At 44.6% G+C, this 25,289-nt stretch overlaps 1 protein-coding gene across 5 annotated transcripts in view; it reads right to left on the reverse strand.

Moving 5' to 3' along the window:
• Window positions 1–1,131: 1,131 nt before the first annotated feature.
• Window positions 1,132–25,289, reverse strand: part of COPS7A (COP9 signalosome subunit 7A) — a 35,608-nt gene continuing 11,450 nt past the window's right edge. Inside the window, exons 1-8 of one of the 5 annotated variants that reach the window (XM_007170150.3) lie at window positions 7,300–7,434; window positions 6,614–6,818; window positions 4,869–4,944; window positions 4,545–4,633; window positions 2,927–3,129; window positions 1,858–1,963; window positions 1,544–1,695; window positions 1,132–1,380 (exon numbers count right to left, since the gene is read on the reverse strand). In XM_007170150.3, coding sequence (XP_007170212.3) covers window positions 1,341–1,380; window positions 1,544–1,695; window positions 1,858–1,963; window positions 2,927–3,129; window positions 4,545–4,633; window positions 4,869–4,944; window positions 6,614–6,775 — 828 coding nt within the window. In that variant the 5' untranslated portion in view covers window positions 6,776–6,818; window positions 7,300–7,434 and the 3' untranslated portion in view covers window positions 1,132–1,340. Of the gene's footprint in view, window positions 1,381–1,543; window positions 1,696–1,857; window positions 1,964–2,926; window positions 3,130–4,544; window positions 4,634–4,868; window positions 4,945–6,613; window positions 6,819–7,054; window positions 7,074–7,186; window positions 7,435–25,289 lie in introns of those variants that run through there. The other 4 variants (XM_057556933.1, XM_057556932.1, XM_057556934.1 and 1 more) reach the window with 4 other exon arrangements.

The following is a 25,289-nucleotide window of genomic DNA, read 5'->3' on the forward strand; positions in this document are numbered from 1 at the left end:
ACCCTCAGGAGGCAATCGCCTCTCATGCACGTGGGGGGCCAGCTGTCCCTTACATTAGAGCTTCCCAATTCTAGGGCGTGCGCAGCAGTGCCCTGAGCCAAGGAGACCAGTCCTCCCAGCATGCTGCTCGGACGCTCTGCCTTGGACGGGGACAGGAGCCCGACTGCTGCTTCTTACTGAGGTCTGAGAGTCCTGTGTGGTACTGATGCAAAAACTGAAGTTTACTATCAACTCTTCCGCCTACAATTCTATAAGGTGGAAGGGAACAGGCTGAACTCAAGCTCCTTGAGAGCAGGGACAGTGCCCATCACTTTGGACCTCCAGAGCCTACCACGTGCTGGTGCTCGGTAAGCATCCACTGCTTCTTAAAGAATGCCGAGATACTGAGCCATTTGGCCAAAGTCAAACGGCCCACGATCTGGGTCTCCAGTACCTGGTTCTTTTGTTTTTCCAGCACTCTGCTTTAGAGTGGACTGGGAATGAGCCTTCTTCCCATCCACAAACACCAAAGACAGAAGATACCCAGTTCAGGGCGTGTTTGTAGATAGACTTCTCATAGATTTATTTCTGTGTCATGTTATATATAGATATACGTATATATACTCTTTTTATACAATCTATATCCCCTTCCCTTCCCCACAAAACTCACAGAAGGAAGTATAAATCCTTCCAGGATTGCCATCAGGCTTTCTAAGACAGCCAGGGCCAAGAAAGAACCATCTCGCAGCAGCTCAAGAAACAGCTGCCCTGAGGCTCTGGGGTCACTGAAGCAGCAGCCCTCCCAGGACCCACGGGGAGGAGAGAGGACAGGGAACTGCAGAGTGACAGGATTCTAGGATGTGAGTGTCCAGTGACGCCTAGAATGGCTCCCAGAACTCTCAGGGTGGGAATAAAGGTGGGAGCCCTGTGGCTCTTCAGATGCTGCCCAAACAGGCTGGTGGGCAGGAGGCTGGGGCGGAGGAGGGGGAAGGGATCACGTGTGGGATACGCTGGAGACACGGCAGCCCCACCCACTCAGTGACATATAATAAACAGGGACAGATGCTGACTCCTAAAGAAACAGGGGAGGGAGCATGGCAGGGAGGAAGAGGGGACAATGGGACACACAAGAAAGTTACATGAAACAAAAAGTACCAACAAAAACATGACTTGTACTTGCCTCCCCCCCCACCCCCAGAGACGGTGTGATCTATGCTTGGGGGTGTGGGAGAGAAGAAGGGAGGTGACGGGTCATGAACCCAGGTTATCAGCTGGCCAGGGGCACAGGAAGGCTCTCTGAGGACTCCTAAGGGGCAGGCAGGCAGCTAGGACCCCACATCCCGGAAGAAACAACAGTCCCTTCAGTTCGACTTGGACCAAATCTTGGCGCTCCCTCGGAGCCTGGCGAGGGGAAGAGAGAGAGAGAGGCTGCAGGGAACCCGCGCAGCGCCGCAAGCTCCCCCTGTTCCCGACCCCCACGCGAGCGACCGAAGGGACGAGGAAGCAGCAGCGGGGCACCCCAGACACCGGCAGCCCCCGCCGCACCCGCTCACCCCTTGCTCACCCCTTGCCCTTTGAGGCTTTCTTGCTGGGCTGGCGCTGGTTGCTGCCTGGAGCCGCTTCCCTGAGCTCCGTCACGTGCTGCTCGGGGTCCTGAGATGTGGCCGCAGCGGCGGCAGCTGTTGTAACTTTGATGGTTTTCTTCAGGTTGGCAACCTACCAGGATGACAGGAGTAGGGAGAACAAGGAAGGTTCCAGAACCTGACAGCCCCTGCCCACCCGGTCTGTCTGCGGCCGTCACTGTCCAAACCCCTCTGCCCGGGACCACCGGCCCAGGCTGGGGGAGCTCGGCCCGTCCCCCCCCGCCCGCCCGCTCACCTCACTCTCGATCTGCTGCTTCAGGCCCAGCTGCTGCTCCTTGTGCTGGTTGGCGCGGCTCACCTGCTCCTCGATGCCGGACAGCACCACCTCGCAGCCCACACACCTGCGGGAATGAGGGTCGGCAGCGGAGGGCTGGGATCAGACTCACCAAACAGAGACTCGCAGAGACCCCTCAGCCCTGCCGTCCAGACCCCTGAGTTAGAAGCCTTGCCAGGGCACCTGGAGGCCACCTGCGACAATATTCCCAGGAGCCAGCAGGACACTCAGGTAAGATAAGGGAGGAGAAAGAAGTGCCCGGAGTGATGTGCAAGACGGGAGTAGGAACTAAAGCCAAAACAGGGTGGGAGAGGCCAAAGAGGAAAAAGAGAAGGTGCCTTAACGAACTAAAGTCAGACAAGAACACAGGAAACAGAAGCGGGAGAGGCCCGTGGCCTGTGCACAGGGCTGGTCACTGACCAGGGGGCTGCGTGCAGCGTGAGACAGGGACCCACACCCCAGGGGGTGCGCTCGAGAGTACCACCCCCCTCCCTCCCCCGGTTACTACACCGAGGACGCGCCTTCCGCCTCCTGCCCCCCAGGCCCTCCTCCACTCTTTTTCTCCCTCAGAAGCCTCTGGAGGGGCTTCCCTGGTGACGCAGTGGTTGAGAATCCGCCTGCCAATGCAGGGGACATGGTTCGAGCCCTGGTCTGGGAAGATCCCACATGCCGCGGAGCAACTGGGCCCGTGAGCCACAATTACTGAGCCTGCGCGTCTGGAGCCTGTGCTCCGCCACAAGAGAGGCCGCGGCAGTGAGAGGCCCGCGCACCGTGATGAAGAGTGGCCCCAGCTCGCCGCAGCTAGAGAAAGCCCTCGCACAGAAACGAAGACCCAACACAGCCAAATAAATAAATAAATAAATAAAATAATTAAATAAAAAAAAAAAGACGCCTCTGGAGGAACGAGCTCACTCCCCTTCATCCCCTTGGGTTCCACCTCTGGCACCCAGCCCAACTCGCCTCCTTCCAAAGCATCCCTCCCTTTCTTGGGGCGAGCAGAGAAGGGACGGCGCCGGGACACAGGTCTCACCACTCCTGCAGGGTTCGGGCGATGGCACTGAGGTCCTGGCGCTGGATGTCCCGCCCGATGCTGTAGTCGACCTCCAGCCGCTGGTTGCGCTGGTCCAGGGAGCCGCGCAGCACGTCGGCGTACACGGCCTCGATGACGAGGTCTTCCAGCTGCCGCACGTTCCGCAGGGCCAGGGCCTCCAGCAGCACTGCGTATGGGATACACTGGGGCCCGAGGGCGGGCTGGGGCTGTGAGGTTCCGCAGCAGAGAAGGGCTTCCAAGCTTCTTCTTCCCTCCTTTCCCCCCCGCCCACCCTCCACTCTCACTCCTAAATCGTTTCCTCTAAGAGGCTGGTTCTAAGGTAAAATAAATAAAAGTACTCCCACCTGAGAAATAACAGCGTGAGAAGAACAATCTTAAATAAAAGACATACGCTCCCCTACTCCCTTCCCTCCCCGACCCCAGGGTGACATCTGCCTGGGTGTCCATCCTCTGGCCCAGCTCAGGACAGAACACGGACCTGGTCAAGATGAGCCTGACATAACGGGAGGACGTGGTGTGGGAGAGGTCTGGAGCTACTCTGTTTACCGTTTATATTCCGTCTACCTCCAAAGAAGCATCTTGCAGTAGAGAGCCTGGTTTAAGTAAAACCACGAGCATGCCGGGGAGTCAGTAACAACTGGGAGATGCAGGTGGGCGGAGGCGGATAGTTAACAAAAACAGAACCCAACAGGATATACAAAGACACTTCTGGGTTATGTATTTCTTTCTTTCTTTTCTTTTTTTTGGTCGCGCCGCGCAGCTTGCGGGATCTTAGTTCCCCCATCAGGGATTGTTGAACCCGGGCGACCGCAGTGAAAGCGCCAAGTCCTAACCAGTGGACCGCCAGGGAATACCCTGGGTTACGTGTTTCTTATTTTAGCAAACAGAAGCTGGCACCTCACCAGAAGAGAGAGCTTCATTCCAGCCCTGGATGCCGCGGCTGTTTGCAGAGGACTTTACAGCGGGGGGAAGAGGGGGCTGCTGCACGACAGTGAGCGGTATCCTAGTTGCTATTCTGACCCCAAACATAAAAGGTATTTTAATTAGAACTTAAGTTGGTTGAAAAAGAAAAACAGGGCTTCCCTGGTGGCGCAGTGGTTGAGAATCTGCCTGCCAATGCAGGGGACACGGGTTCGAGCACTGGTCTGGGAAGATCCCACATGCCGTGGAGCAGCTGGGCCCGTGAGCCACAATTACTGAGATTGCGCATCTGGAGCCTGTGCTCCGCAACAAGAGAGGCCGCGATAGTGAGAGGCCTGCGCACCGCGATGAAGAGTGACCCCCGCTTGCCACAACTAGAGAAAGCCCTCACACAGAAACGAAGACCCAACACAGCCATAAATAAATAAATAAATAAATAAAAATTTAAAAAAAAGAAAAAGAAAAACAAAATAGAAAACTAGGAGAATAATATTCAGCCCCAAAGGCCGCAGGTAACAGAGTTCAGACACAGACCTTGGAGGGGCATGGGGCGAGGCAGGAAGAAGCAACACGGTGGTCAAAGGCTGTCCAAGTGCCATTCCCTTCAGATGGACCCTCGAGAAGGGAGATACAGAAGGGTTCTCTGTGGCTCAGGACTGGGGGGACTGTCACTCACCTTGACTTTGGCAGCCAGGGTGACGACTGACAGGTGTCGAAGCTTATTCTTCTGAGCCTCTGTGAGTGGGGGAAGATTCCGGGCTTCAGCTAGAAAAAAAAAAGACAAAGAAATCCTGATTTCACATCTGTGGAAAGCCCTAGTCTCCTTCCCTTGCCTTTTTTTTTTTTTTTTTTTTTGGTTTTCCATGCCAATTCAGGTCTTGACCCTGACCCTGTGTACTTAAGGGATCTAAGTCAGGTATCCCAGGAATTTCTTCTAAGTCCCTCGGTAAACTGCCCTTCTCCCACCTCCAGTCTCCAGACCTCCAGCCCCTCCTGTTACCTAAGTAGTCAGCATATGTCCCGTAAGCAAACACCGTGAGCAGCCGAAACGTGGAAGCAAAGTCACTCTCAGCCAGCTGTGAGAACACGACGGGAGAGAAGAAGTGACAGGAAGGGCCTCTCTCTCCACCCTCCCAGCGTTACCCAGTTTGAGCTCCACTTTCTGGCCCCAGCTTTCCCCTCCAACATTAGCTCCCCAGCTCACCGAAAGGAACTCTCTGCATCTCTGATCACTCTCCCCACAGGAAGGCCTCATTTCCACCTCCAGGCCTTTGTTTACACTATCCCCCCAACCCACAATGCCCTCTTGCTCCATCTGCCTCCAATTCCTACCCTAAATTCAGAGTTGAAAACTTTCAGTGTTTAGTATCTAACACACACACACCACACACACACCCCAAACGTTGCAAACTGTGTTGTCTGGTCCTTAGAGTATATTTAGCATTTCTGAATTTGAATACCTTTAGGGGGTCTGCTGTACCCCCCAATTCACCAAAGACTTCTGCCTCAGCCTCACTCCCTTCACGGCTGCACGAACTGAGCAGGCACCGGGATTTGTGGCCTCTGCTTCAGACCGGCCTCACCTGGGAGCTTTCATCACCCAAGCCAGTCCACCGAGACCTCCTCTCCTACCACTGATCACCCACTTAGTCAACTGAAGCCCACCTAAGGTTGTTACGTAAGAATATCTTTCTTTTCAACAAGATTACAGATGTGGTCTCTGGTATCCCACTTGGGTCTAGCAGAACTGTGCGTGTAGTTGGCTCTGCTGATAAATAATCGCTAAATAAATGATTTACACATGGATATCCATTCATCTTCTCTCTGCAACTGGAATGTAAGTTTCAGAAGGGTAGCACTGCGTCTTGTACTTTTCTGGTATTCCCAGATGACTAGCAGGGTGCTAAACAGGCACCCAAAACATACTTCTTTTTCTTCACCCTGATTCTCTTTAATTCCACTGCAGAGGAAAGCAGGGAAAAAAGGCAGCCAGTTTTCTTTGGACCAGAAGGATTCCGAAAGGCTAAATTCATTGACTCAATCACTGGCACTCAAAAACTTAACTCATAGCTGTCCACCTACCACCATCATAGCATCTCAGGGCTTCGGCTGGTGTCATACATCTTGGCAACCTACTCACTCTGGACTTTAAACTCTTAACTCTGCCACTTCTGTGTGAACAGTTCTCTCTGCTGTGTTCCTAGCATCTTGCCATGTGTCTTTGGGAAAAAGATAACTTCTACCTTATCAAACTTAAGTGAATTAGCATATGGTGCAAACGGGAGAGAACAGGTCATGCCAATTTCACATTCATTCCTTCCACTTGTACCAGACTTTATACTTTCCCATAATCTCATCTGATTTCTACAACAATAGTGAGAGGCAGTATCAGGTCCATTTTTAAAAGAAAATTTAGGCCCTAAAATAAAAGTGACCTGATCAAGGCAATATGATTATTAAGAGCTACGACACTGATGGAGACAGGCTAGAATCAGGTCTCCTATTCTGAATCACAGGCTTTTTTGCTTAAAAATGAAAAATACTGGGTTTTACAGATCATTCATCTCCAAAGGGGAATTAAGAGGTTTATTTGCCTACTTACTTCTGCATGCGGCCAGTTAATAATCACCATATTCTTGTTCAACTCAATGGTTATGGGGTTGCAGAATGAGCCCTGCCCACCCGTTCTCAAATTCAAACTTTAGCCCCAAGCCTCCCTGGGTGCTATCCAGGCCAAGAACCCACCTCTCTAACATTAGGCATATCCAGCAGTTCCCCAAACACGTAGACACCAGGGGCCTCCAGCACCTGGTGGATGAGAGTGGCCAGCGCTGCCCCCTTGGCCGACTTGGCCAGGAGCAGAAATTGCTCCTGGTTCTGCCCTGTCACCTTCACCTCGGCACTCATGGCTGCACTGAGCTGGGGGTACCTGGGCTCAGGAAGTCTGGAGCTGCAAGGAAAAAGGATGTGAAGCTGGAGTTTCCTGAACTGGGGAGGATGGAAAGCACAAGGCCTAGGACCTCTATTGCAGAGGCACTGAGCCACGTTTGCAACGAGGAATCAGAGATGGAGCAGTCTAACACTTGGATCTAGGAATCCTAAATTCGGCCACTTCGATGGCAGCCTGGCTGACACAGGGTTGCCACGCCCACCTCCCCCATCCCTGGGCCTATCCCCAAGTCCCACCAGTGCACCCCATTGAACCCCAAGGCACAGGTCTTAGTGGGGGGAGGGATGTCACATAGTGTCCACCCCAACGACGACGCTCCCTCAAATCGCCACTGTGCCCCGCATGTGCCCCGAACCACGTGACCTCACCCTCGGGATCCTTCCACGTGGCTCCGCCCCCTCCCTTAAAGAGGCCGCCCAGGGACCGTGGGCTCCCGCCGGCTGCCCCGTCGTACTCTGGGTCAGACTCTGCGGACAGCTACCTGGAAGCTTCGTCTTCCAGCGCACCGGGCGGGGCCACCGATCCGTCACCTCCGGCAGCTGTTCCCAGCCTTTCCTGCCAACTCCCTGCAGGGCCGCTCTGGCCCCTAAACTCTATGGCTGGCTTCCGGCCGTACTTCCGCTCTTACGGGGCGGGCTTCGGACGCGACATGCCCCGCCCTTGCCTCTGACTGCTGAAGCTCCCATGAGCGAAGCAGACATTCTGCTCTCTGATTGGCTGTTGCAGAAAGAAGGACGGGCGCCTTTTTTTCGGCTTTTTTCAATAAAACTTTATTGTTGGACGAGTGCTAGACGCTAAAAGCGGAGGGAACTCCAGGTCTCAGGCCGGTCCCGGCAGTTCTAAGCAGCTTGAGATCTGGACATCTGGCTGCACGGGGTGCCTGAGGCGAGAGGAAAGCTGTGATCGAAAGAGAGGGGGAGGAGGAAAAAAGCCTAGTGGGATGAGGAGAGAGGACGGAGACAATCAATAATAGAAGTTGAGCAGCAGAGATCACCTGGGTAGCGCAACCACTCATTTTTTTGGAGGATCTAGAGAAAAGAGTGGAAACGGTAAAGGAAATAGTAATAGCTAGCATGTGTCGAATGCTTACTGTAGGTCAGGCATCTTTTAAAATTAAAAATGTATCCCACTGAATCCTCGTAACTTTACAGCATCCCCACTGTGACTCCAGAACACCATCTGTCATGATTACAACATGTACTTATAGGGTGATGCTTTCCTACACATTGACTTTTTTAATTCCCGGGAAGGAAAAAAACACTAGGTGGAGGGAAGGCATATATTGTTATTCTCATTTTATAGATCAGAAAATTGAGGCTCATAAGAATTCAGAGTTTTCCCTGGAACCCATGTCTTTTCAAACCTGGAGCCAACTTTCCAATTCACCGTGATACTTCAGGGGAAAAAAAATAAACTAACATTTCTATAGTGTTTTTTATTTCATACCGGGCTCACAGAAAGTCAAACGAGAGCAAAGTTAACGGTGACTTGGAGCCTTTGTGTGAGGCACTGAGCTAACAGCTTTACTTCATTCATTTAATGCTTATAACAATCCATTATTGTTTCCATTTTCCAAATGGAAAAACTGAGGCCCAGGGAAGTTAAGTAATTTATAAGTACTGGAAAGATAAAGGGAGAAAGAAGATAACTGAAGAAAAAAATCATAGAACTGGTAGACTGCTGGAGCTGAGGGGAATTTAAGCTCAATGTTTATGGTCCGCATGGCTTGGTTCATGATACAAAATGAGAAACAGAAACAGGGAAAGGACAAAGAGAAGGAGAAGAAGAAAATGAGGAAGAAGAGGCAGAGGAGGAGAAAGAAGAAGAAGAAGAAATAAATGAAAGAGCTGATACCTGAAAGTGAGGAGGGCTTCCCTGGTGGCGCAGTGGTTGAGAATCTGCCTGCCAATGCAGGGGACATGGGTTTGAGCCCTGGTCTGGGAAGATCCCACATGCCGCAGAGCAATTAGGCCCGTGAGCCACAACTACTGAGCCTGCGCGTCTGGAGCCTGTGCTCCGCAACAAGAGAGGCCGCGATAGTGAGAGGCCCGCGCATCGCAATGCAGAGTGGCCCCCACTTGCCGCAACTAGAGAAAGCCCTCGCACAGAAACGAAGACCCAACACAGCCAAAAATAAAAATAATAATAATAAATAAAATCAATTAATTAATTTAAAAAAAAAGAAAGTGAGGAGAAGGAATCAAAGGCATAATAAAGCATCCAAAGTTTGAAGGAACCAAAGAATTAATGAGTCCAACCGTATCCATTTAAAGAGGGAAGGAAAAAGAAAAATATAAGGAAAGAACGAGAAAAGAGGCAACATATAGTCTGTTATGTGCCAGGTCTTTATTTGTTCAACGTTTGAACGACTTTTATTATTATTTGGCCTTGTGACATGCAGGATATTAGTTTGCCAATGAGGGATAGAACCCTGCCCCCTGCAGTGGAAGCACAGAGTCTTAACCACTGGACCACCAGGGAAGTCCCTTAAAGACTTTATATTTTTAGAGCAGTTTTAGTTTTATAGTAAAATTAAGAGGAGGGTACAGAGATTTCCCGTATACCCCCTGCTCCCACACATGCATAGATAACCTCCATTATCAACATCAGACACCAGAATGGTACATTTTTTACCTAGGATAAACCTGTATTGACATATCCTAATCACCCAAAGTCCATAGTTTACCTAAGTGTTCACTCTTGGTGGCATACGTTCAGTGGGTTTGGAAAACTGTATAATGACATATATCCATAATGATAATATACAGAGTATTTTCCTTGCTGTAAAAATTTTCTGTGCTCTGCCTACTTATCTCTCCCCGCCTCCTACCCCTGGCAACTACTGATATTTTTGTCATCTCCATAACTTTGTCTTTTCCAGAATGTCATAGAGTAGGAATCATACAGTATGTAGCCTTCTCAGATTGGTTCCTTTCACTTTAAGTTTCCTCCATGTCTTTTTGTGGCTTGATAACTAATTTCTTTTAAGTGTGGAATACCATTCCATTGTCTGGATGTACCACAGTTTGTTTATAAATTCACCTACTAAAGGAGATTTTGGTTTCTTCCAAGTTTGGGCAATTATGAATAAAGCTGCTATAAACATCCATGTTCAGGTTTTTTATATGGACATAAATTTTCTACTCCCTCAGGTAAATACCAAGGAGCCCCATTCCTCGATCATATGGTAAAAGTATGTTTAGTTTTGTAAGAAACTGCTAAGCTATCTTCCAACTGGGCTGCACCAATTTGCATTCCCACCAGCAGTTAGTGAGAATTCCTGTTGCTCCACATTCTCACCAGCATTTGGTGTTGTCAGTGTTCCAGATCTGGGCCATCCTAATAGGTGTCTAGTGGTATCTCATTACCATTTTATTTTGCCTTTCCCTGATGACATCTGATGTGGAGCTTGCCATCTGTATATCTTCTTTGGTGAAGTGTCTGTTAAGGTCTTTGGTTCATTTCTTAATTGGGTTGTTTTCTTATTTGTTGAGTTTTAATAGTTTTTCATATATTTTGGATAACAATCCTGTATCAGATGTGTCTTTTGCAAATATTTTCTTCCAATCTGTGGCTTGTCTTATAATTCTCTTGATATTGTCTACCTCAGAGAGGAAGCTTTACATTTTAATTGTCTACCTTATCAATTATTTCTTTCATGTATAATGTCTTTGGTGGTACATCTAAAAAGGCATCACCATACTCGAGGTTATCTAGGTTTTCTCCTATGTTATCTTCTAGGAGTTTAATAGTTTTGCATTTTACATGTAGGTCTGTGATCCATTTGAGTTAATTTTTGTGAAGGATGTAAAGTCTGTGTCTAGATTCTTTTTTTTTTTTTTTTTTTGCAAGTGGATGTCAGCACCATTTGTTGAAGAGACTATCTTTGTTCCACTGTATTGCCTTTGCTCCTGTGTCAAAGATTAGTTGGCTATATGGGAGTCTATTTCTGAGCTCTCTATTCTGTTCCATTTATCCGTTTGTCTATTTTTTCATCAATACCATACCATCTTGATGACTATAGCTTTATAGTAAGTCTTGAAATCAGATAGTGTCAGTCCTCCAACTTTGTTCTTCTCCTTCAATATTGTATTGATTATTCTGGGTCTTTTGCCTCTCCATATAAATTTTAGAATCTGTTTTTTGATATCTATAAAATAACTTGCTGAAATTGTGGTTGTGATTGTATTGAATCTATAGGTCAAGTTGGGAAGAACTTATATTTTGACAATATTGAGTCTTCCTATCCATGTACTTGGATTATTTCTTCGTTTAATTAGTTCTTCTTCGATTTCTTTCATCAGAGTTTTGTAGTTTTCTTCATAGATCTTTTACATGCTTTGTTAGATTTATACTTAAGTATTTCACATTTTTGGGTTACTAAATGACATTGTGCTTTTAATTTCGAATTCCACTTGTTCATTGTTGGTATATAGGAAAGCAATTGACTTTTGTATATTAACCTTTGTATCCTGCAACCTTGCTATAATTGCTTATTAGTTCCAGGAGATTTTTGTTGTTGTTGTTGTTCATTCTTTCAGACTTTCTACATAAATGACTATGTCATCTGCGAATAAAGTCAGTTTTATGTCTTCCTTCCCAATCTGTATACCTTTTATTTCTTTTTCTTGCTTTATTGCTTTAGCAAGGATTTCCAGTACAATGTTGAAAAGGAATGCTGAGAGGGGATATCCTTGCCTTGTACCTGATCTTAGAAAGCTTCGAGTTTCTCGCTGTTAAGTATGATGTTAGCTGTGGGGTTTTTTGGGGTCTGTGTATGTTGTTGTTGTTGTTCAACTTTTTATTTAATCTTTACAACCCTTTGAGGTGAACATTAATATCTCATTTAACCTGTGAGGACACTGAGGATCACAGAAGTTAAATAATTTGTTGAAAGTCACCAGTATAAGTGATGGAACTGAGATCCAAATGCAAGTTTGTCTGACTCCAACACTATGCTAAGAAAGAGAAGAAAAAGCAGAAATGAAAGAGAAAAGAGAAGAGGGAGAAGGAGATCGTCTGAGATCTAGTCCTGATTCATTCAGCTTTACACTAGCTATGACCTTAAAGCGAATTGTGCCATCTTGTGGTAGCTCCTCTTCAGTAACTGCAAAGTAAGAGATTAAGGCCAGCTCTGATTCTGATGTTTTATGGTCCCGTGAGAGAGAGAGGAATAAGAGAAGAAAATGAGGGGACAATTGATAACTAGAAAAGGAGAATTTGGAGAAAGAAAGGAGAGGGGATGGACTAAAGAAGTGAGATTAGAAAGGGCAGAGAGAGAAGAGGAGGAGGGGTAGATATGAGAAAGAGAAGAATAGAAAGAAGGAAAAAGGGGAAAGTGGGAAGAAAAGTAAAGATCTCCAAGGGAGGATGGGAGCTAATTAAACTTAAGCAAAGATTAGGATGTAACATTTATTCATTCATTTGTTACTAAGTGACAGTTATTTACAAGGCCATGTGTCAGGTGCTGTGTTTTTAATGCTAAGGGTAGAAAACAAGATACACTGAAATAAAGCTAGAGAAGCTGTCTGATGTCTAAGGAGTCAGACACATAATAAAATATTCATCAGTGATTCAGAAGAATATATTTAGCACCTCTTATTGTCAGGCTTTTGTTCTAACTACTAGGGATATAGACAAAATAGCTGCCCTCTTGGTGTTTACATTCTTGCGGTGAGACTCAGGCAATAAATACATAGGTCCACACATAAGTGGTCAGGAGCAAATTATGAAGCAAAAAAAACAAGGAGGGGGGATGGGGAATGCAAGAGACATTTGCTCTTTTGTATATGGTTGTAAGGAAAGGCCTCTCTGATAAGGTGACAATGGAGCAGAGACTTTAAAAAAAGAAAAAGGAGCAAGTCATATGGATTTCTGTGGGGACAGTGTCCCAGGCAGAACAAACTACAAGTGCCAAGTCTCTGAGATGAGAACATACTTGATGAGTATGAGGAACAGCAAGGGGGCCTGTGTGGCTAGAGCAGAGTTGAAACAGGCTGGGACCTGGGACCCTTTGCTGCAGTGCTGCAATGCTTGCAACTGGACAAACAGCTCCTGGAGCTACAAAATATAAAGAAACTATAAGGGACTAAAAATAACCATGTGCAAGCACAGTTGGGACAAATTATGAACAAAAAGATACAAAAAGACCAAAAAACTCAACTGCCACTTCTGCAGAGCCAGGAGCAAAAACAGGGTACTGTGCATGCCCCCCCCCCACAAAACACCACCTAAGGGGTGAACAAAACACCTAAGCAGCCATTCTGTCCTGACCCCCCCTGGACACACCCCTACCTTCACCCTGTAGAAGAAACCAGCTCGTCCCCCCTTTCCGGCATTGAGCAATCAAGGGAAACTGCTGTTTGTTCTCGCCACCTCCTGTGGCTGCAGGAGCCCCAGTAAAGCCTTGCCTGAATTTCTTGTCTGGCCTCTAGCCAATTTCTATTGATCTGATACCCTAGTAAGTATCAGAGTGGCTGAGGTGGGAGAGAGAGCCCGGTGGCCAGGTCATATCAGGCCTTGTGGGTCATGGTAAGGACTTTTGCTCTTACTCTGGGTGAGATGGACACCAGTGGAGGATTTGAGCAGAGGGGTGACAGGATCTGACCCATATGTTTAAAATATTGTGATGCTGCATGGACAGAAACAACGAGTTTATTTAGGAGGCTACTCCAATGATCCAGGTGAGAGATTGTGGCGGCTTAAATGAAGGTGGTAGCAGTGGAGGTGAGAAGTAGTTGGATTCTGAATTTAATTTAAAGCTGAGGTGAACAGAATTTGCAAATGGATGAGATGTGAGGTGTAAAAAGAAAAGAAAGAGTTAAAAATTACATCCTACAGGCAAGCTGCACCAAGCTTTCAAAGTGCAGATCATTTTAACCTTATATAAAATTTTCCAGAAATTAGGAAAAGAAAGGACAGTCCATAGCTCATTCTATGGGGCCAGAATTACTGGTAACTTTGATAACTTTGATAACTAAACCAGAAAAGGGTAATACGAGAAAGGAAAATTGCAGGCCAATCTCAATTAACAGAGATACAAAAATCTTCAATAAAACAAGAGCAAACTAAATCCAGCAAAGTGCAAAAAAGATAATACACCAAGACTAACTTGAATTTATGTCAGGAATTTAAGGCTAGCTTAATATTAGAAAATATATTCATTTTATTCATCATTTTAATAGATTAAAGGAATAAATCACACAATCATCTCAATAAATACAGAAAAAGCATGTGATGAAATCAATATCCATATGTGGTAAAAAAAAAAAAATTTTTTTTTAGAAAACTGGAAGGGAACTTGTGGGAGTTCCCTGGTGGCCTAGTGGGTAGGATTCCAGGCTTTCACTGCCGTGCGGCCAGGGTTCAATCCCTGGCTGGGGAACTGAGATCCTGCAAGCCACACAGCATGGTCCAAAAAAAAAGAAGAAAACTAGAAGGGAACTTGTAAATCTGATAGAAGAATGCCTGGTACCACCAATTCTATTTAGTCTTGTAACAGGGATCCTAGACAGAGGAGTAAGAAAAGAAAGAAAGGAAAAAAAGGGTAAAATAATTAGATTAAAAAAGAAATAAAGCAGTTATCATTTACAGAAAATGTCAAAATGTGATTGCATATGTAGAAAATTCAAAAGAATCTACAAATAAATTTTTAGAATAAAAGTTTAACAAGGTTGCTTAAGAAAATATAAAATCAATTAATATATTTATATATGAACAACAATCAGATGATGAATGATTTTTAAAGTTACCCCTTGCAATACTATGAAAAATATCAATTATCAAGGTATAAACATAACAAAACATAAGACCCATATGCAGCAAATTATAATTTATTGTGAGACACTGAAGACCTAAAATAAATGGAGAGATATTTCACATTCATAGATTAGAAGTCTCAATATCATGAAGAAGTCAGTTCTCCCTAAAGAGATTCATAGATTCAGTACAATCCTAATCAAAATCCCAACAGGCTTTTTGTGTGAGTGTATAAAAGTGACAAACTGATTCTAAAATTTACATGGAAATGCAAAAGGCCAAAAATAGCCTCTTGAAAAAGAACAAGACTTGCTTTACCAGATACCAGGACATAATTACAAAGCCATAATAATTAAGATAGTGTAGTGTTGGCACAAGATAGATAGATAAATTGACCACTACAACATAATACAGAGCTCAGAAAAATATCCACACATACATAGACATGATTTATGATAGATTTGCACATTTGAGGAGGAGAGAAAAGACACAACATTTCAATGTTGCTGTGACAACTGGGTATCCATATGAAAAAATAAAACTGAACCCCTATCTCAAGCCATATACAAAAATCATTCCCTACTATGCTACAGACTAAATGTAAAAGGCAAATTAAAAGGGTTTTAGAAGATAATGTAGGGGAGTTCCCTGGTGGCCTAATGGTTAGGATACCAGGCTTTCACTGCCAAGGGCCCCAGTTCCATCCCTGGTTGGGGAACTAAGATCCCACAAGACGTGTGGCATAGCCAAAAAAAAAAAAAAAAAAAAAGATAGTGTAGAAGAATTTATTCATGAATTCAAGGTAGGGAAATCTTTCTTAAGACAAATACACTAACCATAAAGGAAAAGATTGATACATTTGACTGCATTAAAATCAAGAACATCTGTTCATCAAAAGACAAACCACAGGGGGCTTCCCTGGTGGCGCAGTGGTTGAGAATCTGCCTGCCAATGCAGGGGACACGGGTTTGAGCCCTGGTCTGGGAAGATCCCACATGCCGCGGAGCAACTGGGCCCGTGAGCCACAACTACTGAGCCTGCGCGTCTGGAGCCTGTGCTCCGCAACAAGAGAGGCCGCGATAGTGAGAGTCCCGTGCACCGCGATGAAGAGTGGCCCCCACTCGCCACAACTGGAGAAAGCCCTCACACAGAAACGAAGACCCGACACAGCCAAAAATAAACATAATAAATAAATAATAAATAAAAATTAAAAAAAAAAAAAGACAAACCACAGAATAGAAGGAAGAATTTGTAACATTATCACAAAGGATGTGTCCAGGATGTATAAAGAACTCCTACAAATGAGTGAGAAAAAATCCTAACCATAAAAATTATAAATGGGAACTAAAGAGTTGTACTAGCAATTCACAAGAGGAAATCCGTAAGGTCAACAAACATATGAAAAGGTGCTCAACCTTATTAATAATTAGACAGATGCAAATTAAAACCATAATGAAATATCGCTGTATACACCAAAGCAGCCTAAGCTAAAGTCTGAAAATATTGTGTTGACAAGTACATGGAGCAAGAGAAACTCTCCTACACAGCTAATGAGAGGACAGGTGGTTAAACCACCGTGGAAAAGCGTTTAGCATTATCTAATAAAGTGGAAGATGCCCATCTATGATGCCGTAATTCACTGCTACACGTATAACAAGTACACGTAGTATTACATGTGTGTCTTCAAAAACAGACAAAAGGAACTATATTGTTAAGGCATGTAGACACATACAGGGAAATTATTAAGAAAATCAAGGAAGGGCTTCCCTGGTGGCGCAGTGGTTGAGAATCCGCCTGCCAGTGCAGGGTACACGGGTTCGAGCCCTGGTCTGGGAGGATCCCACATGCCGCGGAGCGGCTGGGCCCGTGAGCCACAACTGCTGAGCCTGCGCGTCTGGAGCCTGTGTTCCGCAACAAGAGAGGCCGCGACAGTGAGAGGCCCGCGCACCGCGATGAGGAGTGGCCCCCGCTTGCCACAACTAGAGAAAAGCCCTCGCACAGAAACGAAGACCCAACACAGCCATAAATAAAATAAATAAATAAAAAGAAAATCAAGGAAGTGATTGCCATAAAAGTCAAAATACTACTGATCTACCGTGAGGAGGGAATGGTATATGACGGAGTAAGATCACAGAGGTCCTTTTTGAATACTGGCAAGACTCTTTTTATTTATTTATTTATTTATTTATTTATTTATTTATTTATTTATTTATTTATTTTTGGCTGTGTTGGGTCTTCGTTTCTGTGCGAGGGCTTTCTTTAGTTGTGGCGAGTGGGGGCCACTCTTCATCGCGGTGCGCGGGCCTCTCACTATTGCGGCCTCTCTTGTTGCGGAGCACAGGCTCCAGACGCGCAGGCTCAGTAGTTGTGGCTCACGGGCCTAGTTGCTCCGCGGCATGTGGGATGTTCCCAGACCAGGGCTCGAACCCGTGTCCCCTGCATTGGCAGGCAGATTCTCAACCACTGCGCCACCAGGGAAGCCCTGGCAAGACTCTTTTAGTTGGCCTAGATAGTGGTTACATGAGTATCCCCTCTCTAGGTATTCCCTTTATAAGTATTCAGTACATTTTATGTTCTCATTGCATTTATCTTTATGTGTTATATTTCACAATAAAAATTGGCTTTGAAAAGCATTTAATTCAACAACCACATGTGACAGAACTCTTAGCAAACTAGGAATAGAAGGGGGCTTCCTTAACTTGATAACATTTAATAATAAAAAAAAAAACTACAGCAAACACCATTCTTACTGGGAAAACGTTGGAAGTGTTTCCTTTAAAACCAGGAACAAAAGAAAGAAGCCAGCTATTACTGTTTGTATTCAACATTGTACTAAAGGTCCCAGCCAGCACAAGCAGAGGGAATTAAAGGCACGGTATTGGAAAGGAAAAAGCAAACTGCCATCATCTGCAGATGACATGACTGTCTTTGTAGAAAATTCCAAAAGTCTATAGAAAAATTAGTATACATAGAAGAGAGCTTATTAAGGTGGTTAATAAGCTAAAATCAATTGTGTTTCTATATACCAGCAAAAAGCAATTCGAAATGCAATCTTAAAAAATACCATTTACCATAACAGAAACGCAGTAAAGTACCTAGGAATAAGTAAAACAGAAGATGGGCATTATCTGTATGCAGAAAATGATACAAGTTCATTGAAAGACATTAACGATCTAAATAAATTGAGAGATACCCCAAATCCATGATAGGAAGTTTCAATAACAAAAAGGTATTGGGCTTCCCTGGTGGCGCAGTGGTTAAAAATCTGCCTGCCAATGCAGGGGACACGGGTTCAAGCCCTGGTCCAGGAAGATCCCACATGCCGCGGAGCAACTAAACCCGTGCGCCACAACTACTGAGCCTGTGCTCCAGAGCCCGTGAGCCACAACTCCTGAAGCCCGTGCGCCTAGAGCCCGTGCTCTGCAATAAGAGAAGTCATCGCAATGAGAAGCCCGCGCACCACAACAAAGAGTAACTAACCCCTGCTCACCGCAACTAGAGAAAGCCCACGCGCAGCAGTGAAGACTCAACGCAGCCAAAAATAAAAAAAATTATTTAAAAAAATACTAGCCAGCTATAGAGCCTTTTTTTTTTTTTTTTTTTTTAAAGAATGACTCCAAGATTTTTGCCCTGATCAACTAGAAGAAAGGAGATGCCATTTATTAAGAGAGGAAGTGCTGAGGGAGGGGCAAGTTTGCAGTTGAATAGAAAAGTCTGGGAGAAGGGAAGGGGCTGAGCGGGAGATTAAAATTTAGCAGTCATCAGTAAAAATGATATTTAAAGGCCAGAGACTGTAATGCGATCCCCTGGGGCGGGACCATAGGTGGAGGAGACAGCCAAGATGTGCCTGTCAGGGAGATGAAGAGGAACTAGCAAGGAAGACTGAGAAGGAGGAACCAGTGTGGTAGCACAAAATCAGGACAGCGTAGTATCATAAAAGTCAGGTAAGAAAGTGCTTCTAGAATGGGACACGATCACCTGTACCAAAGGCTGCCGATCACCAAGTAAAATGACGCTGATAACTGACCTCTTGATTTGGAAACATGGAGGTCACAGGTAGCCTTGACAAGAGGCATTTCAGCATAGTTTGGGCAGAAGCCTGATGGGAGTGGGTTCAAGAGAGATCAGGAGGGCGTCCATACGTCAGGATACTATGGAGATGTGTGAAAGGATGACAAGGCTCCTTATTCATTGATATGGCAAGATAACAAAGATACACCAAGTCAAAAAGGAAAGATGTAGAACAGTGTACATGGTATGGCAACTCTATGTCAAATACATGGGGGAATAAGAACTTGCATTACTGTTTGCTTGTGTGGGTATAAAAAGACTCTGGAAGAATATGTCGAAATTAGTCACACTGCAGGCAGAAGATGGGAAGTGGACAGATAGTGGATGGGGTGAGAATGAGAATTTTCACTACATACCTTTTTGTATATTGGAAACATTGTTTTGCACATGGGAACGTATTACCAATTCAAAATAATAAGTTATAAAAATTAAAGTTTAAGTTAATAAAAGAGAAAGAGAAGGAATGGGAGGAGAAGTGGAAGAGCTGGTGAACAGAGAGCATCTTCTGAGATCTTTGCTTGTAATGGGAAGCAGAGAAGGGCAGACACTGGAGGGGAAACGTGAAGCTAAGGAGGGTTTGTTTCAGGCTTAAACTGCAAGAAGTTACAGTGTGTTTACGTGCTGCTGGGCACAATCAAGCAGAGAGGAGGAGAGTGATGTGGCAGGAGAGGGAGGGACAGTCACTGGAGTGATGGCTTTGGGTGGTTGAAAAGGCGTGGGATCCCTCACAGAAGGAGAGGTGTGGCTGGGATGCGGCAGTGGAAGTGGGGAAGTTCTCTTCTGCCTGCTTCTATTTTCTCAAAAAAGCAACAAGCGAGATCATCAGCTGAGAGGGAGAAGGGTTCAGGAGAACCGATATTTGAGGACAGGAAACAGACAGAAATTTACCCTGACAAATACTGGGAAGTCCCAGTGAGCCCAGAGATAATGATAAAGATACCAGCAGAGCCAGGCACAGGGAGAGAATTTATAGACTGTGGAATGTGAGAAGGTCCTCAAATTCATTTGAAGACACATGTATCACTCTGTGTTTCATTGTCTCCCTGGCTCCATTCTAAGTTCCATGAAGACAGTGATGACTTTGTTCTTTGTTCTCTCCACCATGCCCCAGACTGTAACACAGTACCCAGCATGTAGTAGGTGTTCAAAAAATAGTCACTGAAAGAATGAATCAATCAGGAATATGAGAAGTAATTCATAATGACCCAAAGTCTTCAGTGTAAAAGTCACTTACACCGCTATTGAATATTCACTTGATAAATTTGACCCACACCCATCATATCCTCAGGATGCAGCTGGGGCTCACTGGGGCCCAGAATTTGCACACCCTGCCTGACATGGCCTGGTTTGCATCCAGTGTGCACCGTCTTTCCCGGCCACTGGGAGACACTAGGAGGAGGGCTCACTCACTGTCTTCTGACCTCGGAATGAAGGGCTGTCAGGGACAGACAAGCAGGAGGGCAGCCACTGCAGATGCCGGTCAGAACAGCAGGTTTCCTTCCGGGAGGCGAGTGTGTCAGGCTAATGATAGTAATAACGCAGGGGATGAGGGGTGAGAGTCTGGAGGGGCAGGGGTGTAAGCAGAGACTTGGCTTAAAGCATTCTGCACAGGGAAGAGATCAGGGAGAGCAGGCAGATAGACTGGAAAGGCAGGTGGAGAGCAGAGGAGAGAATGAAGAGCTTGGAGTGGGCAGGGGTCCCAGGTGAAGTTCGCTAAGCAATAAACATTGAGCATCTACTATCTGCCAGGCGCCAAGGGAGGATACAGGGTAAACAAGGCAAATGAGGTCTTTGTTCTCTAGTGTATGTGGGGGTGGGTGGGGTCAGACAATAAACAGTAAACAAATATAAGATCATTTCAGAGAGTGATGAGTTGGAAAAACAGTGAAACATACTAATGAGACAGAGTGGGTGGCTGAATGACAAGAGGGAGCCAACTAGGTGAAGATGCGGGGGGGCAAAGGATTCCAGGAAGAGGGGATGAAAAGTACAGGGGTGCCAAGAGGATAATTTCAGATGTTTAGAACATCAAGAAGTCTGATCTGGCACATTGTTTGAATATTGAGGAGTAGGAGTTGGAGGGCCTCTCCTAACAAGGAGTTCAGATTTACTCCAAGCACAATGAAAAGCCACTCAAATATTTTAAGCAGGCAAGAATATGATACAATTTGATTTTTAAAACGTTACTAGAGGCCTACCTGCTCTTTGGTGGGGCTAATGGCATACTCTGGGAAGGCTCACACCAAGGATCACTTTCCAGAACTTCAGCTGCCAGTGTCCTTGTCCCCACGGTGAGCCACAGCCACCCGCTGCCTCTGCAGGAGACCCTCCAACACTAGCAGGAGATAAGCCAACATTTCCAGTTAAAGGTGCTTAACCCCAGTGCTGAACTTTCTTTAGAGGAATCCAATCAAAGGGGCTTGGATCCACAGCCAAATCACTGCCCACAACTGGTGAAAGGTGACACGAAGTGTGAAAAGTTCGCCTGTTTTGAAAGGAATCTCAAGAAAGAATGGCTGAACTAAAAACCAAGCTGACATGAAAAGTGGAGCCAGGAGGAGGGATAGTGACAGGACATTCTAGAGCCTCCTAGGGGCTCTTATCAAGAATAGATGCGTTAGAGAGCAGACAGCAGAAGCAAGAAGAACAACAATCCTGCAGCCTGTGGAACAAAAACCACATTCACAGAAAGATAGACAAGATGAAAAGGCAGAGGGCTATGTACCAGATGAAGGAACAAGATAAAACCCCAGAGAAGCAACTAAATGAAGTGGAGATAGGCAACCTTCCAGAAAAAGAATTCAGAATAATGATAGTGAAGATGATCCAGGACCTCGGAAAAAGAGTGGAGGCAAAGATCGAGAAGATGCAAGAAATGTTTAACAAAGACCTAGAAGAATTAAAGAACAAATAAACAGAGATGAACAATACAATAAATGAAATGAAAAATACACTAGAAGGAATCAATAGCAGAATAACTGAGGCAGAAGAACGGATAAGTGACCTGGAAGACAGAATGGTGGAATTCACTGCTGTGGAATGGAATAAAGAAAAAAGAATGAAAAGAAATGAAGACAGCCTAAGAGACCTCTGGGACAACATTAAATGCAACAACATTCGCATTATAGGGGTCCCAGAAGGAGAAGAGAGAGAGAAAGGACACGAGAAAACATTTGAAGAGATTATAGTTGAAAACTTCCCTAACATGGGAAAGGAAATAGCCACCCAAGTCCAGGAAGCGCAGAGAGTCGTATACAGGATAAACCCAAGGAGAAACACGCCAAGTCACATAGTACTCAAATTGGCAAAAATTAAAGACAAAGAAAAATTATTGAATGCAGCAAGGGAAAAATGACAAATAACATACAAGGGAACTCCCGTAAGGTTAACAGCTGATTTCTCAGCAGAAACTCTGCAAGCCAGAAGGGAGTGGCATGATATATTTAAAGTGATGAAAAGGAAGAACCTACAACCAAGATTACTCTACCCAGCAAGTAACTCATTCAGATTCGATGGAGAAATCAAAAGCTTTACAGACAAGCAAAAGCTAAGAGAATTCAGCACCACCAAACCACCTCTACAACAAATGCTAAAGGAACTTCTCTAAGTGGGAAACATAAGAGAAGAAAAGGACCTACAAAAACAAACCCAAAACAGTTAAGAAAATGGTAATAGGAACATACATATCAATAATTACCTTAAATGTGATGGAATAAATGCTCCAACCAAAAGACACAGGCTTGCTGAATGGATACAAAAACAAGACCCATATATATGCTGTCTACAAGAGACCCACTTCAGACCTAGGGACACATACACACTGAAAGTGAGGGGATGGAAAAAGATATTCCATGCAAATGGAAATCAAAAGAAAGCTGGAGTAGCAATACTCATATCAGATAAAATAGACTTTAAAATAAAGAATGTTACAAGAGACAAGGAAGGACACTACATAATGATCAAGGGATCAATCCAAGAAGAAGATATAACAATTATAAATATATATGCACCCAACATAGGAGCACCTCAATACATAAGGCAACTGCTAACAGCTATAAAAGAGGAAATCGACAGTAACACAGTAATAGTGGGGGACTTTAACACCTCACTTACACCAATGGACAGATCATCCAAACAGAAAATTGATAAGGAAACACAAGCTTTAAATGACACAATAGACCAGATAGATTTAATTAATATTTATAGGATATTCCATCCAAAAACAGCAGATTACACTTTCTTCTCAAGTGCGCATGGAACATTCTCCAGGATAGATCACATCTTGGGCCACAAATCAAGTCTCAGTAAATTTAAGAAAATTGAAATCATAACAAGCATCTTTTCTGACCACAACGCTATGAGATTAGAAATCAGTTACAGGGAAAAAAACGTAAAAAACACAAACACATGGAGGCTAAACAATACGTTACTAAATAACCAAGAGATCACTGAAGAAATCAAAGAGGAAGTCAAAAAATACCTAGAGACAAATGACAATGAAAACACGACGATCCAAAACCTATGGGATGCAGCAAAAGCAGTTCTAAGAGGGAAGTTTATAGCTATCCAGGCCTACCTCAAGAAACAAGAAAAATCTCAAATAAACAATCTAACCTTACACCTAAAGGAACTAGGGAAAGAAGAACAAACAAAACCCAAAGTTACCAGAAGGAAAGAAATCATAAAGATCAGAGCAGAAATAAATGAAATAGAAACAAAGAAAACAGTAGCAAAGATCAATAAAACTAAAAGCTGGTTCTTTGAGAAGATAAACAAAATTGATAAACCATTAGCCAGACTCATCAAGAAAAAGAGGGACAGGACTCAAATCAATAAAATTAGAAATGAAAACGGAGAAGTTACAACAGACACCGCAGAAATACAAAGCATCCTAAGAGACTACTACAAGCAACTCTATGCCAATAAAATGGACAACCTGGAAGAAATGGACAAATTCTTAGAAAGGTATAACCTTCCAAGACTGAACCAGGAAGAAATAGAAAATATGAACAGACCAATCACAAGTAATGAAATTGAAACTGTGATTAAAAATCTTCCAACAGGGGCTTCCCTGGTGGCGCAGTGGTTGAGAGTCTGCCTGCCGGTGCAGGGGACACGGGTTCGAGCCCTGGTCTGGGAGGATCCCACGTGCCGCGGAGCGGCTGGGCCCGTGAGCCACAATTGCTGAGCCTGCGCGTCTGGAGCCTGTGCTCCGCAGCGGGAGAGGCCGTGACGGTGGGAGGCCCGCGCACCGTGATGAAGAGTGGCCCCCGCTTGCCGCGACTGGAGAAAGCCCTAGCACAGAAACGAAGACCCAACATAGCAATCAATCAATCAATCAATTAATCAATAAAATAAATAAATAAATAAATCTTTAAAAAAAAAATCTTCCAACAGGGCTTCCCTGGTGGCGCAGTGGTTGAGAATCTGCCTGCTAATGCAGGGGACACGGGTTCGAGCCCTGGCCTGGGAAGATCCCACATGCCGCAGAGCGGCTGGGCCCGTAAGCCACAACTGCTGAGCCTGCGCGTCTGGAGCCTGTGCTCCGCAACGAGAGAGGCCCGCGCATCGCGATGAAGAGTGGCCCCCGCTTGCCACAACTGGAGAAAGCCCTCGCACAGAAACGAAGACCCAACACAGCCAAAATCAATCAATCAATCAATCAATCAAACATACGCATCTGATTCAAGATCCTCATTAAAAAAAAAAAAAAAAAAAAAAATCTTCCAACAAACAAAAGTCCAGGACCACATGGCTTCACAGATGAATTCTATCAAACATTTAGAGAAGAACTAACACCCCTCTTTCTCAAACTCTTCCAAAAAATTGCAGAGGAAGGAACACTTCCAAACTCATTCTATGAGGCCACCATCACCTTGATACCAAAACCAGACAAAGATACTACAAAAAAAGAAAATTACAGACCAATTATCACTGATGAATATAGATGCAAAAATCCTCAACAAAATACTAGCAAACAGAATCCAACAACACATTAAAAGGATCATACACCATGATCAAGTGGGATTTATCCCAGGGATGCAAGGATTCTTCAATATATGCAAATCAATCAATGTGATATACCATAATAGCAAATTGAAGAATAAAAATCATATGATCATCTCAATAGATGCAGAAAAAACTTTTGACAAAATTCAACACCCATTTATGATAAAAACTCTACAGAAAGTGGGTATAGAGGGAACCTACCTCAACATAATGAAGGCCATATATGACAAACCCACAGCCAACATCATTCTCAATGGTGAAAAACTGAGAAGCATTTCCTCTAAGATCAGGAACAAGACAAGGATGTCCACTCTCACCACTATTATTCAGCATAGTTTTGGAAGTCTTAGCCATGGCAATCAGAGAAGAAAAAGAAATAAAAGGAATACAAATGGGAAAAGAAGAAGTAAAACTGTCACTGTTTGCAGATGACATGATACTATAAATACAGAATCCTAAAGATGCCACCAGAAAACTACTAGAGCTAATCAATGAATTTGGTAAAGTTGCAGGATACAAAATTAATGCACAGAAATCTCTTGCATTCCTATACACTAATGATGAAAAATCTGAAAGAGAAATTAAGTAAACACTCCCATTTACCACTGCAACAAAAAGAATAAAATACCTAGG

The sequence above is a fragment of the Balaenoptera acutorostrata genome, chromosome 11 (assembly GCF_949987535.1).
Source record: "Balaenoptera acutorostrata chromosome 11, mBalAcu1.1, whole genome shotgun sequence".
In the NCBI taxonomy this organism is placed as follows: Eukaryota; Metazoa; Chordata; class Mammalia; order Artiodactyla; family Balaenopteridae; genus Balaenoptera; species Balaenoptera acutorostrata.